Source organism: Montipora foliosa, chromosome 3 (genome assembly GCF_036669935.1).
Source record: "Montipora foliosa isolate CH-2021 chromosome 3, ASM3666993v2, whole genome shotgun sequence".
Lineage (NCBI taxonomy): Eukaryota > Metazoa > Cnidaria > Anthozoa > Scleractinia > Acroporidae > Montipora > Montipora foliosa.
In genome coordinates this window covers 32062391-32080892 of record NC_090871.1, presented here as the reverse complement: position 1 = coordinate 32080892, position 18502 = coordinate 32062391, and the positions used below count along the sequence as shown (strand labels likewise).

Genomic DNA, 18502 nt, shown 5'->3' with positions numbered 1-18502 from the left:
CCGGATTATATTAACGCTAGCTCTGGCTCTACTGTTGGGCAATTAAGCTTAAAACGCCACCCCAAATGTCCCACACATGTGGTACGTCTAAGCCATGCTATAGTGCTCAAACTAGCGAGCTAGTGAGCACATATATATGTATGATTATGAAAAAAGCTAAAAGGCCAAAAAATGCGCATTTTTTTACAGACAGTATTACAAATTAAAAAGCAAATTTACATATCAATTTTAGGGACTGGACCTTCTTTTACAGATGTATATAGAAGATGATCAAATTAAGATTAATTAAAATCGTATATATAAAAAAAGTACACAATTTTCAGCGAGCTAAGCAACATTTATGGAATTTGATCAAGAGTTTCAAATGATTTTGGTATTGAAGTATTATTGATTAGGGAGTTTAAGCACACTACATGTTTAAGCCAAGGACAGACACCGGAAGTGAAATTTTCTTACGCCAGAACAGTAGTTTCTCCCAGAGTTTAAACTAATAGTCTCTAATAATGAAAAGATACCGTTCGCAGTATAAATGGGGTAATGTTAAGACAGGATAAAAGGGAAAACAGCCCACTTCCGGTTGTCGTCCGAGGTTCAAACACGTCGCGTGGGTAAAGTGCCTATCGATTCTGTTGTTTGGCAACGGTAGATACGGACAGTTACTGGAACTAACAGTGCATGGCTTAAGTTATTGTGATATTGAAACAGAAAATTGCATTTCTGTACAAGCAAAAACTGACCAAAGAAAGCAAGAAATCCAACTCTTTCGGTTTTTTGGCGTTATAATTGCCACAAAACATTGATTGAGAATCGGATCTCTCGACTGCAATCTGAGTCAAATTGTTTTTCAAACAATGAACGTAAGACAAACGATGTCATTGCATGCCAAATAAATTTGGTGGAAAACCTGCCCGATAAGAATTAATTAATAACTTTCTGATTGTGTGTACATGCAGCCCAAATGCTTAAGGAACAAATGGAAGCATGGATTGAATTTTTAAAGCTTTAAGACAACTCTCCGATTTATTTATTTATGTATTTATTTATTTATTTATTTATTTATTCATTTATTTTTAACAGAAAAACTGAATAAGTAAGTGTACTTTTTAAAATTCTTGTTATTGACGTTTTGGGGGTTTGTTTCTTTTTTGGCTCTCACTCTTTTTCTTGCTGTACGTTATATTTTTCCACGTCCGGTGAAGTCAGTATAATTGAAGGGCATATCACACGTTAGAAATTAAAAAATAAATGAAAAAATATATACACAAATTTAGAAAATATTTGTTTCAAGACCGGGACACACTAGGCGACGAGTCGCAGCGACATGTTTCTGCGACAAGTTGCTCCATGTGTACTACTTGCAAAACAAGTAACTGCTACACGACGCCAGTTCGGTGCATATGCAGTGATCTCGTATGAGGGGGAATGTGAACTAGTTTTCTAATTCAATATGGCTGTCCATATGACGCTCTCTCATTGGTTCATTTATGTTTTGTCGCAGCGACTTGTTGCCAGAAGTGTACACACATGCGACAACGCTGCTTTCGCTAATTTTGTCGCTGCGATAAGTCGCACGAATTCAAACTGGTTTGAATTCGTGCGACTGATCGCAGAGACAAAATTCTGCCGCAGCGACAATGATTTTCATGAAATTAACCGTGTCACACAAGGCGAATTGTTGCAGTGACTTGTCCCCGCGACGTGTCGCAGCGACTTATCGCTTAGTGTGTCCCGGCCTTCAGGCGAACATCAAATTATGCGGTATGATAAATGGCGTTGTGACCACGACACGGTCCGCTTTTGTTCCAGAAAGATCAGAAAATTGATCTTGAGATTATGATATTATCTCTCCTCTTACCCGGAATATACGTTTTTAAGATATACTAAAACAGTGGGTAACGTTGCAGACGAATTCTGATTGGCCATGCAAACTCCCAATATCCTTTCCTACATTGCTGCTCACCTCCGAGCAACTCGCGTAGAATTTGTACCAAAAATATTGTAATCGTTGCTTGAGTAAATGGTATTTTGTGCTATGTTATCTCACTGTTGTATCATGTACTAAGACAACTATTCACTACTAGCCACCTCCACTTCGGTGAATATATACTTGTTAAATATCACCAATTTGAGTTGTTACCTTAGTATTTTTATTGCGAAGCATTGTCGCTGTTGAGGGATGGGCATGGTAAGGTCAGGTCGAATCAACAATCTGGTAAATTGCGTATAAAAATAACTGAACGCTTCATCTAGTTTTGATAAAGTTTGCATTAACAGTAGCGTTTTGTTTGCGCCATAATTTGGCATTCACGGCCCCGGAGCCTGACGGTTACTGTGGAATACAAGGAAGCGGATATATTTCGACGAAAACAGGGAAATAACAATCATCGTGATTTACAGTTTGAATACAAATGGAAATCATACAACTTCGAGAAATTTCTAGGTCCTAGTTTCTGAAGAAGACAGTGCCTTTGCGAAGCACTTGCAATCCGTTATGTGGCGAGTGAATAATCTTTTATCTATCAGAGTTCAAGTGGTTGCTCATTTATAAAGGCTTGGTTGGATTTGTTTCTTTGGCTGTCGCATCCAGCATTTACACATTCTGAAAGACAGCACGTTACTTGGAAATCCTAAGTAAATTATTTTACGTTTTCCCCAAAACTTTAGCTTTAAAAACCTGGTTTTGTACAAAAAGAAGAAAGTTTACTTGTAAAACAAGCCTCTGACTTCTATAGTGAGCTATGTGCACTTTGAGATCCGGGTGGAATTTTAGTTTTGAAAGTCTATGCGAATTAAAGGCAAAGTCTTAGGCATACGTTATTGGAGCAATTTAAGCTGATGCACCAGCACTTGGCTTGATCAAAACTGGGTTATTTCATATCAAGTCCTAAAGTACTTTTTGTCTTTTACTGAACCCTCTCATTTATGGTCAGTATATACCGAAGGTGTAAAAACATGCGTGCAAATCGGTTAGCTCAAAGAGAACGAAAAAATCCTGAGCACTGATAACAGGCAAGAACTTACCGTCAGGATGAGGTATTGGTTTTCCTAAGGCTGGTGCTAAAAGCGCTAAGAGACATAGAAGAATTAAGGCTCTCGAAAACATCTTGTTTGGCTGATCCTAACTCTTCAAGACTGTGTGGCACAATGGCTGTTTGCAAGTGATGCACGAAAATTTGATGGAGTGATCAGATATTTCCAAAAATTCTCTCCCGAGTGCTGGAACATGCAGATGTAAATGCAGAAACTGTCAATATATATATATATATATATATATATATGTGTGCTTATCTCAGCTTCTAAGGGCTTTCAATATCAGTCTGTAATCAAATAATTGGAGTTGTCATGAGAGATGGGTCGTATGAAAAATCATATCAATAAGGAATTCCACAAATTTTAATTTTCGCAACTTAAGAGCCTCTAAGGGAACGGTCTCGAAGAAAACAAACAATATTCCTGTTCAATAAAACAAAGGTTGTGCTATTGCATCGGTTCGGAATATTTTGTCGAAACTCGAGTTCTTTTTATCTGAGCGCTCTCATTTTCGCCACTTTTTTGTTGGCTATTCTGCTTGAGCAATTCAATTAATCATTGGAGAGTTTGCCTATGCCAGTACGTTTGCCAATTTTCGATTGTGTTGTTTCGGTTGCTATAGTTTCATTCAAATTTTCGACCAACCACTTGACTTTGGAACTACCTACTAGCATACACTATTCCTTAATATTAGAGTATGCTTGTTGTTTAGATGCCCTTTGATTTACACTGCACTTTCCATCCCGTCATTAGTTCCACGCGACTGCCATGCGATATTATCAATCTGTGTTGCGTAATCGGTTTTACTCTTCTAAATGAGTTAAGTTTTAGGAAGCTTAGGCAAGGAGATTGAAGAAAACTATTTTCCATATCTCTCCGTTTGAATTTAGTTTTGGCTTCTTGCCCTAAACATTTTGTTTTCTTCCTTTCTGGAAGGAAAATGGTGAAATATTTTTAATTGGCGTCGTCCATGACATGAAAATGCAAACACGGTTCGGTTATAAGAGTACCCTTTAAAATGTCATTTTCGAAATATTGTTCTAATGACTTTTTGGAAATATCCTTTATTAAAAAGAGAAACATGCTGCAATAAATTTAAAACTATATGGTCAGCAAAGTAAGGGAATTCTGACTACAGCAAAAAGCTATAATTTCAAGCTCTCGTGCAGCTACAAAATGCGTTATATGTGAGAGGGCACATTCTAGGTCCCCCATTCTAGGTTTTAAAAATCGTTGCCATGGTAACTTAGAGGAACAGAGTCGGAACATAAGAAACGATGATCCAACGTTTTCTCAAGAGCCCTATCGAATAAAAGGTTTGTTCTATATAGGTGTCTTTGAAACCATTAGAAAAAGCTTTTAGCAATGTTCTTCCTACCTTTTATAAGACATATTAAAGGATTGTTTGTTCGTTTTTATACGCCTAGTTAACTTAAGGTAACGAAAACACTGAAAACCTTGCATCTCTACCTGTGAGAACAACAGCAATGAGGACAACCGGTGAATTATTAAAAATCAGATAGGGCTCTTCAGATTTAACACTGGTCACATTAAACATTATCTCTCACAGGGAGAAATAAATAGATGAAGAATATTCGCTGTTCCCATAACATTTACGCTTTGGCATCAAATTGGAAAGCAAGTGATCACTTCATTTTGTAATATAGTCAATAGTTGGCTGAACAATGTGTGGAAAAAGCGTTTAGGATTTTTCAGTATGAGCCTTAACTAACTAGCTCTAAAAAATGTTGCTCTACACCGCAGTATATATATATATATATATATACTTCTTGAACTTGAATAGAATAAATTTAGACAGCGCTCAACTCTGAGAGGAGCAGTGATAATAATGATCAATGGTAGCAAAATTTCAGTTCATCGTTTTATTGCTACAACGCTGTTTCGTATGGTCGAAGGACGACCACACTCATCAGGCAATATATATATATATATATATATAATGAAATGACGTGATAAATTGATCATCAGCTAAACGTGCTCAATGGGATTACCAGAGCTTTGAATAGATACGTAGACTTAAACTAGGTCAAAAACATTTATTTGCTAATAAATGTTTTTGACCTAGTTCAAGTCTACGTATATATATATATATATATATATACGAGAGAGTGTAGGAGAGAAACCCTGACAATGCACACCCCAAATAATCATATTTTTAACTGAATAAATGTGTGAAAGAAAATTTGCCCTTAGCGGGATTTGAACACATTTATTCAGTTCACACATTTATTCAGTTAAAAATATGATTATTTGGGGTGTGCATTGTCAGGGTTTCTCTCCTACACTCTCTCGAAAAGAATTAAAATTAGCCTGTATCCTTCTAGGATCCTTCCTTGTCATCCGCTAAGTTGACTACGGTCGTGCATCATTAAGTTGATCCTTGGTTGGGTTTCAAGTGAAGTTATAGGCTCCCCTACTTTGTCACCTCGAAAGAAAATTTCCCGGGAGGCCCACGCCTTAAACCACGTAAATCACATCGTCGATGGCTGTGTTGCCAGCATGGTTGTCCTGGTGGTGTAGTGGTGATCACACCCGACTAGTAATGGGGGGACGTGGGTTCAAATCCCGCTCAGGGCAAATTTTCTTTCACACATTTATTCAGTTATATATATATATATAAAAAAAAAATAAAATAAAAAAAATAATAACAAAAAATATATATATATATATATATATATATATGCAGTAGGAGCTTATTTCTATGACGACATTTAGATACTAATTCAGTTCTTTTGTTTAGCAGGAACTTTGGGTCAGCTCTAACAATGGCGACTTTTTCAGATAGGCAAAGGTCACACTTTCTGGTGCCGCACTTGTACGGTGATGCGAATGATGCGATGCTCCACTTGAGGATGAAATTTGTGTGTTGTCCTTCAGATTCCATATATATTTGGGAAGTTCAGACTAGTTGCAGTATCTCCTTGACCTAAAGGACTTGGTATGGTTATTATATCGGGTCTTGAATTCTCCTTCCGAGCCTCCGTAGTAGATGCGCTTACCGTTGTTAGCGCTAACAACGGCTTACCGAGGTCGTTGCAGTTTAAACGAATTCCAAAGTCAAGTCAACTTGTAATGACATTTTATCCTCTATAAAACTTTACAACCTAAAACCATTTCGAATCATAAGCAAACATCCTAACGACTTTTGATAAGAATAATGAGCATGTCGTTCACTTAGACTAAGAAGAGGAAAAAAAGGCTTTGTTATCGTGGCCGGTATATACAACATATAAGAACTTTATTAAATAATGAACGCCATGACAATGACGGTCCATTAATTAAACAGGTTATGGCAGGTTCGGGTACTAAATCCCCTTATGAAACCATACACCCTTCAAACAAATTCTAAAATCTGAAATCTAAAATTGAGAGTAAATATAGCAACATTCTCATGAATTAATTTAATTTGTTAATACAATCTTCTCTAAAGGCTTTTCTGAAGCTTTGAAGAGGTTCAAGATCTGCAACTGATGCCGGTAAATCATTACACTTATCCATATATCTATTCCAAAATGAATTTTCAAAGTATCTGTTCGACAATAAGGCTTAAAAAGTTTATAATTATTACTATTTCCAGTTCTTCTGCTGTTACTGACACAAAACGCCCACAAACTTGATAATTTGCTTACAAACTGAATACAGCACAAGTAAACTTGATAAAATGAACACAAAGTTAATCAATGGCACCCGAACTTAATGAGAGACGTAAAAACTTTAAAACTTGCATACAAATCATTAATTAGGAGCACGGATACACGGACATAAAAAAAAGAGACATACAAATTTTACAATAGGCAAAGGTTACAAACTTAAGGAATGCTAACAGACACAATAAACTTCTCCAATTGAAGCAAAGTGTATTTCTTGCAGATTTTCGGGCTTTATCCATTTTAAAATGGTTTTTAACTCATTCATCTTAAGTGAGAAACGACTTTGCTATAATTCTTTCAATTTTATTAAAGTATCAGCCATTTTATTAAGTAAACGAGGAGCTTATTATGTTTGACAGCATTCCGCTAAGTTTGTAAGCATCGTCTTTTACAAAGTTTGAATGCATGTTCTTAAGTTTGCACATGTTTCACGTCTTAAATGTCCATACCGGCCACGGAACATTCCTTGTCAGTATTTAATTTTTGTCAGATTCAGTGGAACCTGGCAAGGAATGCCATTTTTCCAGAAGAGGAGTTTCCACTTATTAGAATTCTTTGCGAGCAATTTGACCGCTAGCTCACCAAACAGTTGTAAAATTTACCGGCTATTCAGAAAGGCCAAAGGTAAGAAAGATTTCCCTCCCGTTCGCCCTCAGTTTTATTCCTTACATCTCTGAAAACACACTATTCACTCATTCCTTGCATACTTTTAAAAATATTATTTTTCTTTTTCTACCTCTTTTTACTTACTTGAAAGACGTTTTTGTAAACTCTTTTAATTCGTGATATGCTAATATTTGGTCTCTTTCAGATGTTGTGGATGTGGCTTTTTTCAAGGGCATGTTTCACGACTGGTCAAGCGAAGGCAGTTTCTTTTTTCGGCTTTGTTCTAAAACAAAGCGGGAAAATGAAGAAAAAACCGCAAAATGACCGTTCAAAGTACATTTGTGTGGAATGAGCATAAAGCAACGGCATTGGTCAAGCACGCTCCCAGAGAGCACGCTTCACTTCCCGTGAATATTATTCTTGAAGAGGTGGCCACGAAAACACCGACCGAACGTTTTCTTATTCAGAAATGTATTTTTGATTACTCTGCATCTTTAATTTTGGCAACAAAGATACATTTCTAACTCTTAATTTGTCTCAGCCTATTTGTTTCTATTATTACTACGAGTTTTGTTGCATATTTCTTGTATCTATAGTCACTGAAAATGTTCAAACGCACTTGACTTGGTTCCTTTCAAATATTATCCGTCTGCATCATTGGTGTTGTAATCAGCTGATTTTGGTAGGGTTTCCTAACAGATTAGGGCGTTATACCACTAAAATGTCGCGAAATAAAGAGGATTGTTTAACAAAGTGGGTTTAAAACGATACCCATAACTTGGTCAACACTCAACCACACTATTTTCCTACTCAAACCATAGTTAGTATTGATTTCTTTCACAAAATGCGGATATTATATCTGTATTCAACGAAGGATGAATTGTCCTTGGCACTACCCTTCATGCGTTGGCTTGTAGAAGTGTAATATACCAAAGTCAAACAGACTGTCTACCATTTCCGCGCATTTTGTTTCAAAGGGAAAACATGGGCCAGGGTTTCTCAGAGATTTACATCCTCAAATATTGGATTGCAGGAATTTGACGAGATGACTGTCAATTTCAAAAATGAAGGAGACTAAAGTCTTAGAAAAAAAGTAAAACTAGATCGGGTGAATAATGAAAAAAAGAAACGCCATTACTCGTTTTGGTGCCCTCTACGCGAGTCACAAGTGGGAAGAAAGGTAACTGACATATTGGGTTATATATAGATATTAACATACTGTCGTTCACTACAGCTACATGCGAGTAAAAGCAAGATAACGTCCTTGTCTCTTAGAAAAGCGTGGTTTGCGTAGACTACATTGCTTGTCGTTATGTTCATGTGACTGGTAGGATTATGTCCAACCACCGATCTCTGACAGTCGTAATGACCGAAAAAAAAAAAAGCCGGTATCAGAGGCGGTTTAATTAAACTTCCAATTTCAAACAATCGATGTTTTATAAAGTTGTAATTTTCTGTCTGAATTCGCCTCAAAACAAATAATAAAAAAGAAAGAAAATACGACCTTGAGAAAGCTTTGCAGAATTCTAATAATTCGTGACCGCTCTTTAAATTAACTAAACACGTTTAATTGTGTCGACGACACAAGTTGAACAACCTCCAAATGGGCACAAGTAGATGCTTTGCAAGGATCTCTTTGTTCGTACGTACCCTAAGTTATAAAACCTTCAACGTTAACGTTGATCAAATGATCAAATATATATGATCCTTTTGCTACGGAATCCCTCCCGTAGCTTATACAAGGTGATGCAACAGATAACAGTCCCACTCCTACTAGCACTTTCATGTTATCATGTCTTAAACAGCGCCTACAACTCTTCGCTCAAAACAAATTTGCAGCCGGAGGGAATTTTAAAATAAAGCAAAACTTCAAAATAGTTGGATTGTTACAAACAACATGTCAGTGCAGTGACAGGTTCACATATTGCTCTTCATATTAAAATCAGGCACCAGTGGATACAACTAGTTTTTCAATTTCTCTTTTTGAATTGACTAAACTCCAAACGTACACAACACTAGTCAATTCCCCGGTATGACATTTCATGTCTAACAAAAACAACACTTGATACTTGCAAGACTCACTGTAAGATTGATGCGTTAAGATTGATGCGTTAAAATCAAAACAAAAAAAGAAAGTGATATGGTGATATATACTATGAATTGCATGATACTATGCTATATATATATACTTTATGCATGAAGAAGGTTGGAAATCCAACGATGCAGTAACTAGGCAGTAGCAGTGAACTACTACTGACTGATCCTTTCGAATGAAAAACTTATGTGCCGTGAGTGGGAATCGAGCCCGCGTCCCTCTGGTTACTATTAGCCAAGCCTAAAAGCGGAGCTTCACAGTTTTTTTTCTTTACTGGAAATTAAGGAGTTAAACTAATGTCAATGTCAAGACTCGAGGTAAATGCAAACTGCATTTTAGAAACATCTTTTGGACTACATGATTAGTAGCATAAATGATTAACAAACGTTTGCCTTATCACACTTTTATTACATTTAAAAGTAAATGGTACAAATTAGTGGATGTAGGTTAGCGTTAACAGTCCTACTTTTAAGGACGGTGCCTATTAATTCAAAGGTATTTTTGCGCGGTTTACTGAGTATTCGGGAAAAGCAGATCTTAGCAAATGTTATTGAAATCCAAAACGAAAATTGGGGGTTACCACGCATTCGAAGATGATTAATCAACAATATTTGTGGAAAGCTTTAAAATACAAAGCAATGTATGACACTTTTTTCGAAATTGAAGCTTAATTATCTCTGAAAAATGCGCGATTACCCACAATCTTATTTTTGGATACCAAGAGCACTTGCTAAGTTTTACTGTTTTCGCATAGTTTTGAACCGCGAAAAAATATCCCTGTGTTAATAAGCACCACGTATAGGAAATCCGAGTATCTCGAAATGCGCAGAACGTATGCGCAATAACAATAGTAGGCACCGTCCTTAAATCTCAACAGCAGAACCGATTATGTGATTTGGTTGATTCACAAATTCAGTTTAAATTCAAATTCTTTCATGCATCGGTGACATTAAAAACTATCAAACCAAACTCAATATTTTAAAGTAAGCCAGAACAAGGCAAAACAGTAAAACCCCAAAGGGATTCGTACTGTTTACTGTACATGGCCCTTGAAAGGAGAAACGTACTTTTTTCACTTAATTTTGAACATTTTATGGTGTCATTTCTTGTGATTAATAAGAGTAAAGACGACAAAAGCTGACGTCAATATCCTTTTTTGAATAATAACGAAAAAACGTGTAAAAAAAATCGACTTTATTTTTCATTGAGAAAAGTGATCTTGACAGAGCGAAGCATAACTGAAACATTAACTTTAAAGTCGGAGTTGGGACAATGTGCGAGCCAGCGAGCCAAGCGAGTCATGCGAGCCATGGCTGCGAGTCATGCGAGCCAACATGGCGAGCAACGAAGCTATTGAAATCTAACTCTCTAATCTCGCTCTATTTCTCTCAGCTGTACGGTGTTCTTTATTACACGTTCCTCTTCTTCTCCTTAATTGGTTTCTCTGCAGGCTTTCTTTGCTTACATTTCTCAAATTTCGCCACTTCTTCTCTCGCGCTTCTTTCTGTTTTTCAGCCTGTTGCTTTTTAATTTCGCTAATATCATTTCCCGCCAGGAAAACGCGGGTTGCCAAATGCAACGCTTCCACGCTATTTCCCGCCAAGAAAAATTGCCAGAACACTCTCGTCCCCAGAGGCAGTCCTGCCTCCCCACCACCACTCCGACAATGGATGACTTTAGGTTGTAGGACGATAACGACGACGAGTACGAGATTTCCTCAAAGAACAAGAGTGAGCGCGCGCAAACCAGCGTCATTTTGGCGGGAAAAAACATGACACCGTCGTCATTTTAGTACAAGGTTTTGGCAGCAGTTTTGGCATTTTTCGATCAGCAAAAAGGCTCAGGTACCAGCAACAAGAATAACTGAGCATCCTATACTGCTAACAAAGAGTAAGATTAATCGTGCGGGTTATAAATTTTCAAAGTACTTTCGCTAAAAGTAGGCAGTCAAATCTCGTACTTGTTCTTGTCCTCGTACTAGAATCTATAGGGCGTACGCTGACGTCATAACCAAACTTTCTTGCATGGATAGAAGCCTGAGCTTGGCTTTCAGACGCTCCGTAAGCATAAACTAAGTTGCCTGTGGTACATGTTACACAAAAACAGAGCCGGGGTACTGAGTTGGGTTGTATTGAAGCCGCTGAAACTGGATTTTCCCAGGAGTAATGCCGAAAAAAAAAGTCGAAAAACAAAAGGTAAAAAAAAAAAAAAGAAAAACAGAAAAGAAAGCCTAAAAATCCAATAGGTACTTCCAAAAAAGTATATATTTTGACTTCAGGGTGAACTATTTACACATTGGGCTTGAGCAGCCGATCAAAGCAGAGTTTGTAATGTAATAGATAACATATGAACGTTTGGCCTTCATGGACATTTAAAACGGCGAGCTGCAGGCGAGCCGTTTTGAAGCCCATAAAGGCCGGACGCGAATATTTTATCTCACATGTGTAATGAAACAATAGATTGTGCTTGTTATGTTAATTACGTTGGCGTGGAGTCCCGTGGAGTTGTCCCATAGGAGTTTGGAAATATTTAGTACTGAATTTAGCAATTCATTTTCATAGAGCTTTTGTTGTAGAAACATAGACCTTTGAATAAATTGCGCCCAAATTTGAGTAACAATACTGTATACATCCTTAGCCTCGTGTTTATGTTTCAAGACAAAGGATTTTTTTCATGAATGTGAGGCTAAGTATCAAGTATTGTTATTCAAATTTGGGCGCCATTTATGCAAAGGGTCTATGACTGGTCAGTTTCGCTCTCTAAAGAGTAAAGAAGAAGAGACCGGTCTAGTGTAGCCACCAAGAGTGCTGTTACTCTCTTCCCTATGACCCATCCCGAAGACTTCAACTAGGAGGAACATAGAAACTCAATGACTTTTATTTTAGCAAGGTATCAATATTAGTTGGAAAGTATGCATAATGGCCGGCATAACAAGAATTTGTTTTTTTGCAATTGGACAGATTAAACAGATAGCTATCTACGCATATCACTGTTATGCAAATTATAATGAAGCTTCCCTCGCCATTTTACCTGCCAACCAACAGATGCCTGTCGCATCCAATTAATCAATGAATGTTTTCTTTGTTACAAAGCTATACAAGCAGAAATGTACATAAATTGGTATGCAAAAAATATCTACCTATATACCTTTATTTATTTATTTTTTTTTTGTTTATACACTGCAAGTTAAAGCGAAAAAATGTAAGGGCTATTCAATTAACATGATGGTAAGACTGGTAAATTAAACGTAATGGCGCTGGTGTATTACTTGTGTCTACCATTTGTCTCATACTCAGAAAGCAAAGCATCTAGCAAATCATCCTCAATAGAGTCCCTTGCCTGTGAGGAGAGCTTTCCTTTTCGAGCTATCTCTGCTAAGCGCGAAAAATGAGAGGCGATACGTTGTTTTCTAAGGATCTCACCCAGAGAAGATGGCTTATTTTTGAGAGGAGAGTCGCTATTATTGTCATAATATGCCTTTGGGCCATTTTCGCTACTCTCGCCTTTAACTTTGTCATAATCAGTAGAATCCGGAAAATCATCGTCATCATCATCATCATCATCATCGTCGTCGTCGTCGTCGTCGTCATCATCACCACTTTCATCATTGTTATAATCAGGCGCATCATCGTCGTCGTCGTCATCATCATCATCATCATCATCATCATCATCTCCATCGCCACTGTCATCATTTTTATAGTCAGGTGCATCATCATCGTCATCGTCGTCGTCATCATCATCATCATCATCATCACCATCACCACTGTCATCATTCCTGTAGTCAGGTGCATCATCATCATCGTCATCATCGTCGTCGTCGTCGTCATCATCATCACCATCACCACTGTCATCATTCCTGTAGTCAGGTGCATCATCATCGTCATCATCGTCATCATCGTCGTCGTCGTCATCATCACCATCACCACTGTCATCATTCGTGTAGTCAGGTGCATCATCATCGTCATCATCGTCATCATCGTCGTCGTCGTCGTCATCACCATCACCACTGTCATCATTCCTGTAGTCAGGTGCATCATCATCGTCATCATCGTCATCATCGTCGTCGTCGTCGTCATCACCATCACCACTGTCATCATTCCTGTAGTCAGGCGCATCATCATCGTCATCATCGTCATCATCGTCGTCGTCGTCGTCATCACCATCACCACTGTCATCATTCCTGTAGTCAGGTGCATCATCATCGTCATCATCGTCATCATCGGCGTCGTCGTCGTCGTCGTCATCACCATCACCACTGTCATCATTCCTATAGTCAGGAGCATCATCATCGTCGTCATCGTCGTCGTCGTCGTCGTCGTCGTCGTCGCCATCACCGCTGTCATCGTCATTTGTGGCATCCTCTACATTCGTGGCTTCCCCATTTTTGATCAGCTTGTCCAACTTTTCCTTTTCTGAAACAATGAGACAACATAACCTTTTTTTTTTCACTGTAGTTATTTACCTTTTCAAACATTCCGGCTGGTATTCAGATCTTTTTGAGTGATGTTTGCGGTGGGTGTCGATGCTACATTTTTGGAAAAATGTGAATAATGCAGTGAGAGGATTTGAATACACTGTAACGGAAGTTCATCGAGGCCTTACAGCTTGGGGTGCTGGAGCATGAAATGAAAGGAAATGAAAACTTGACGAAATTAATTGCCTTAGTTTTTTTTTACTTGTCAAAACACACCCTTTCCAAAATGACCAGCGAAATCGTAGTTTTTCGACGATCATCGTGCTATTTTCGTGGTTACTTCCAAATAGGTCAAAGGACTTTTCTACATCATAAGTTCAATGTTTTTCCATGACTGGAAATACTGCCACAAAAAATAAATTTACAGATGACGAGAAAAACAATGAAGACAATTGGCAAAATAACGTTTCTTAGTGCATGGTTGTTTTGAAAGTATTGCCACAGTGATTTATGCAATGAAAAGCGGGAACCGTCTCGTTTCGTGAAGAGTCCCTGTACGCAAACGAAAAGACAATTCTCCCATGAACTCTGGAAATCAATAAGAAACAGTATTAGGGGCCAATTACACGAGCCGGGCTGGCCCTGTTAGGCAGGCTGGCTTGTTTAAGAGTGCGATAACATGGGAAAATCTCAGCCTGGTTAGCCGAGATCCCAGCTCCCGCCATGCAATCGCGTTCACCGGGACAACCCGGTTATCCGGGCCAGCGATTTCTAGCCACATTACTGCACTTTGGAGCAAAATGGCCCACGGAATAGTGTTTTTGATTATTATTTTTTTTTTAATGTTCAAATAAAAGATGAATATGATAGCAAACTTTAAGGTTCTTTCAATTGCAGAGTGGTGAATTTTGATAACAATTTAGCGAGACAAGCGCTTTTACTTCTCCTTGTTTTTGTTATCTTTTCTATCATCTTTTTTAAACCCAAGCTGGGCTGGCTTACTTCATGTAATAGCGGACAGAAACTCATTTCGGCAAACGCAACCAGCCCTGCTGACCAGTCTGGCCTGGTTCATGTACATGTAATCGGCCCCTTAGGTATCTTTTCCAATTCTGGCCCGTAGTTTGTTCATATTTTCATGTAGACGACAGTTTCTTGGTACGGTGAAGCAAAGAGTCCGTACCCATTTTTCAATTTCCTTTTGTGAAATTGTCTACTTTGCTTTATGTTGAGTTTTTTTGTTTTTCTTTCCTTATTTTTGTTGTTGCTGTTGTTATTTATTTATTTATTTTTTTAGTTCTTTAAATTAGGTGGCATCGACAAGTAAAAATAAAAATAACGAGTTAGCTTTGATGGTCTTTTTAAGTATGATAACAGCAAATACACTATGGTTGAGCTCAACCAACGCATAAAAACTCTGTCTTCTCCATGCTTAAATAATGCGCGCAAATTTCAGGAAATTATCTAAAGTGGCGGCCAAATATCGATTTTCTTCAAACTCAATTTTATAAAGAGACAATAACTTCGAGCCTCTGAAAAAAAGTTGATGACTTCAGCCTTCATTCTTGGAGTTGGCTCAAGGAGTTTGACCATTAAATCATTGGCTTAACGTGACGATAATTTCAACAGACTAATCCGGTTTGAAACGACAAACATTTTATCGAAGATAAATAGTGCCAACCTCTCAGTCACATTCCTAACGGTATTGCAGGAAGATTGTCACGAAAACCTAGTTTATAGCTTAAAGTCCAAGAGGATACTTTGGATCAGTGGTATAGGGGCTAACATCCGAATATATCAGCGTTGATAAGAGCCCTTTTTTTCCCTGAAGGCTAAACTACTTTCTCGTATTTTAGTCCTTATCTTGCTCAAAGACACTTCAAATTAAAGTCTTAACAAGTCCATTCGTTTTCGTTCGTGACTACTTTGCAAAATACGCTATTTTCGAGATGATGTTGGATCTTGGATGTTGATGTTTTGAAGGAAGATATTAAGTCTCGAAGTTAAAGTTTGATTTAAATACTTCACAGTTTCGTACCAACTCGATACATCATATCTAGCCAACGCAGCTCCCCTTCAAGGTCATTAGTGACTGAGCGTTTTTCTGGAAAAAGAAAAGAAAAGAAAACGTTAATTTTCTAAGCTGTTGTTTGATATGATATATGGCTGTATTTGTAGTCAAGCCGTTATCATGATATAAAGATATGGAATATTCTCCCAGAAACTATATCAGCATTATTATTATTATTATTATTATTATTATTATTATTATTTTTATTATCATCATCATCATTATTATTACTAGTATTATTGCTTACAACTTCAAAGCGTCTTTAAATGAAATAATTAATCCAGGGTTACGGGAGGCCGAAGTCATGGGCTAATTGGAAGCAGACGGATATTCAATCGTGGAAGTTGTATGCGAGTTTTGTTAATTCTTTTTGCAAAACGCGAACATCACGCGCTAAAGAAAAGGGCGCAACTTCAAAAGATCCACCCAAGATACGAGCGTACTATAATTGGTCTATTCAGTGGGCCATATTTTGATGTTAGCAATACAGATCAATGTGCTCTACCGCTAGAACTAAGTGCGTGTTCCTTAACTTATAAAATTGGTTTACTCGATATCAACAGAAGGTTTTAACTCCCATTCCCGGACCCATTTGCTCAAAGGCTGTATAACTTTATTCTGCAGAGGATAAGTCGTATCTAGAGTGCAAAATATACTTTGCGTCTAACCGTGATAAAGATTTTCGAACACGCCTTCTGCTTAGAGTATGCATATTCAGAGGTACGCGATCAAATACTTAAATCTTTGCACAGATTGAAACTTTGGATAATGACTTATCCACGGGACAAAATGTTACGGCATATTCCTCGATCTCAACAGTTGGGCTTTCACTTAGCTTGATAGCCGTGAACTTTAGGAGAAAATCGTAATATATTTAAAGCCCTTCGGGCAACATGTTCAGCTTTCAATGTCAGGTAAAATAATATGAAATTTGAAACGTATTGAAAGATATTAACGTATTGAAACGTATTTGAAAGGTAGAGTCAAGGAAAAGCAATTTGATCCAGAATTACCCTTGAAAAGAGTTTTGACTTTCCGAGGAGCCATATTGGAAAACGGATGTAAAGTAGATTGTGTTTGAAGTTCGTGTAGCAATTAACACCGACTATGTTTTGCGATCATTGAAAAGTGGAAGAAAACGAACTTAGAAAAAAGAAAAGCCTTGAAGACACACAATTTAATATTGCACGACATAGAACCAAAGAACGATTAAAATTTGCATTAAGAACCTCTTTTCTCAGTTCAAGGATAATGGGGTTGTAATAACGTTCCAGAACTTATATATTATTATTATTATTGTGTTATTACCAGAAACATCTCACAAACATAATCATCTATATTGATAAGCAAAATCGTTCGAGTATAATCACCCTTCCTTTCTGTTTATTTCGTTTTCGTATTCTCTACATTTTTTTGAAACCGCGGCCTTTTTCATTTGTCAGTCTATTATTCAACAACGACGAGAATCGCTTATTTCAACGACTTACCACCTGTCAGAGTTATGCAGAGGACATTTTTTTAAGCTCTTTCTCTGTCTATACACATAAAGTCTGCCACAGCCAAATATCTGATCAACTTAACGTTATTAAAATAAAAGCAATCAGGTAACTTTTCTTTTGTTTTGTTTGTTTATCGATCTTTGAACAAAAAAGGGAAATTGCTTTTGGCCAAATCTAAACAGGAGAGCTCTCGTTATAATTTTTTATCAACATAAATAGCGAAAAGTCACCAATTATACCGGAAAAATACTTGAGTGAATAAGAACTTGATAAATATATCAACTTACCATCATTTGACGACAAAGGCTTGCTGCACACAAACCCAAGAAGAGTCAAAGAGCAAAAGATGATGAAAGCTTTCGAGATCATTTTCATTTGAAGTTTTCTCAAGTTCTCCTTATCTCCGTGCCTCTTATGGAGCAGGGAAAAATGGACTCGAAGTAGAAGTACTTTCTAGTTTTATACTAGCGTTTCCAATGAATATTGCTTGTGTTTTACAATATTACTTACCAGTTGAACAAATAATTCGGTATAGGAATGCCACTGAAATGCTCTTGCAAAATTGGCAGCCATCCAGAACACAAAATATTTATACATGGTGCAAAACTTGCCTCATGGATAATTGACATCGGTTAAATGCTATCTTATGCTCAGAACATGGAACGTAATACGAAATTGTAGCAATAACAGATCACTGAATTTTTTTACGGATAACGCAAGAAGCTATCCATTTTTTTTTTTTTTTTTTGTTTTTTTTTGTAAGGACGCGATGTTGGTCCACATAATTTGAAATCGTAATATCATGTGAAATTTCCACATTATTATTATTTAATCCCTCCAAAAGTATTAAATGGTCAGGGGACCATTTTATTTTTCCTAACTGGTCAATGTCTCTGCTGTATTCCGGCACAGCCAGAATTTTTTTTTCCTTTTATGGGGGAAGGTGCCATAACTAAGCAATAATATTAAGTCATCATTCCTTTGTTGACAGTTCTTTCTCTTTACGATTGAAAACGAATAACTCTCTCATAAGGGATATGAAGTAAATAAAAAACACTTCGTAGAGATTATTTCTGCTGATGTAATTCATTTCTTGGAGGCGTAAGATGTTGATGC

At 37.3% G+C, this 18502-nt stretch overlaps 2 protein-coding genes and 1 long non-coding RNA gene across 3 annotated transcripts in view; 1 reads left to right on the top strand and 2 right to left on the bottom strand.

The window, feature by feature from the left end:
- LOC137997299 (RNA polymerase-associated protein LEO1-like) overlaps positions 1-3239 on the bottom strand; it is a 5790-nt gene extending 2551 nt beyond the window's left edge. The window contains exon 1 of the mRNA XM_068843214.1: positions 3022-3239. Coding sequence (XP_068699315.1) covers positions 3022-3103 — 82 coding nt within the window. The 5' untranslated portion in view covers positions 3104-3239. The remainder of the gene's footprint in view (positions 1-3021) is intronic.
- Positions 3240-4156: 917 nt separating this feature from the next.
- Positions 4157-8089, top strand: LOC137997301 (uncharacterized). Its single transcript, XR_011122445.1, has 3 exons — positions 4157-4346; positions 5795-5989; positions 7513-8089. It is a non-coding gene; the product is annotated as an uncharacterized lncRNA (long non-coding RNA).
- A 4170-nt stretch (positions 8090-12259) lies between these two features.
- Positions 12260-17879, bottom strand: LOC137997298 (germ cell nuclear acidic protein-like). The gene is made up of 3 exons (XM_068843213.1): positions 17674-17879; positions 15855-15920; positions 12260-13814 (listed from the first exon to the last, which is right to left on the bottom strand). Exons 1-3 carry the CDS (start codon positions 17759-17761, stop codon positions 12667-12669), a joined length of 1302 nt encoding a protein of 433 aa, XP_068699314.1. The 5' UTR covers positions 17762-17879; the 3' UTR covers positions 12260-12666.
- Between the last annotated feature and the right edge of the window lie 623 nt (positions 17880-18502).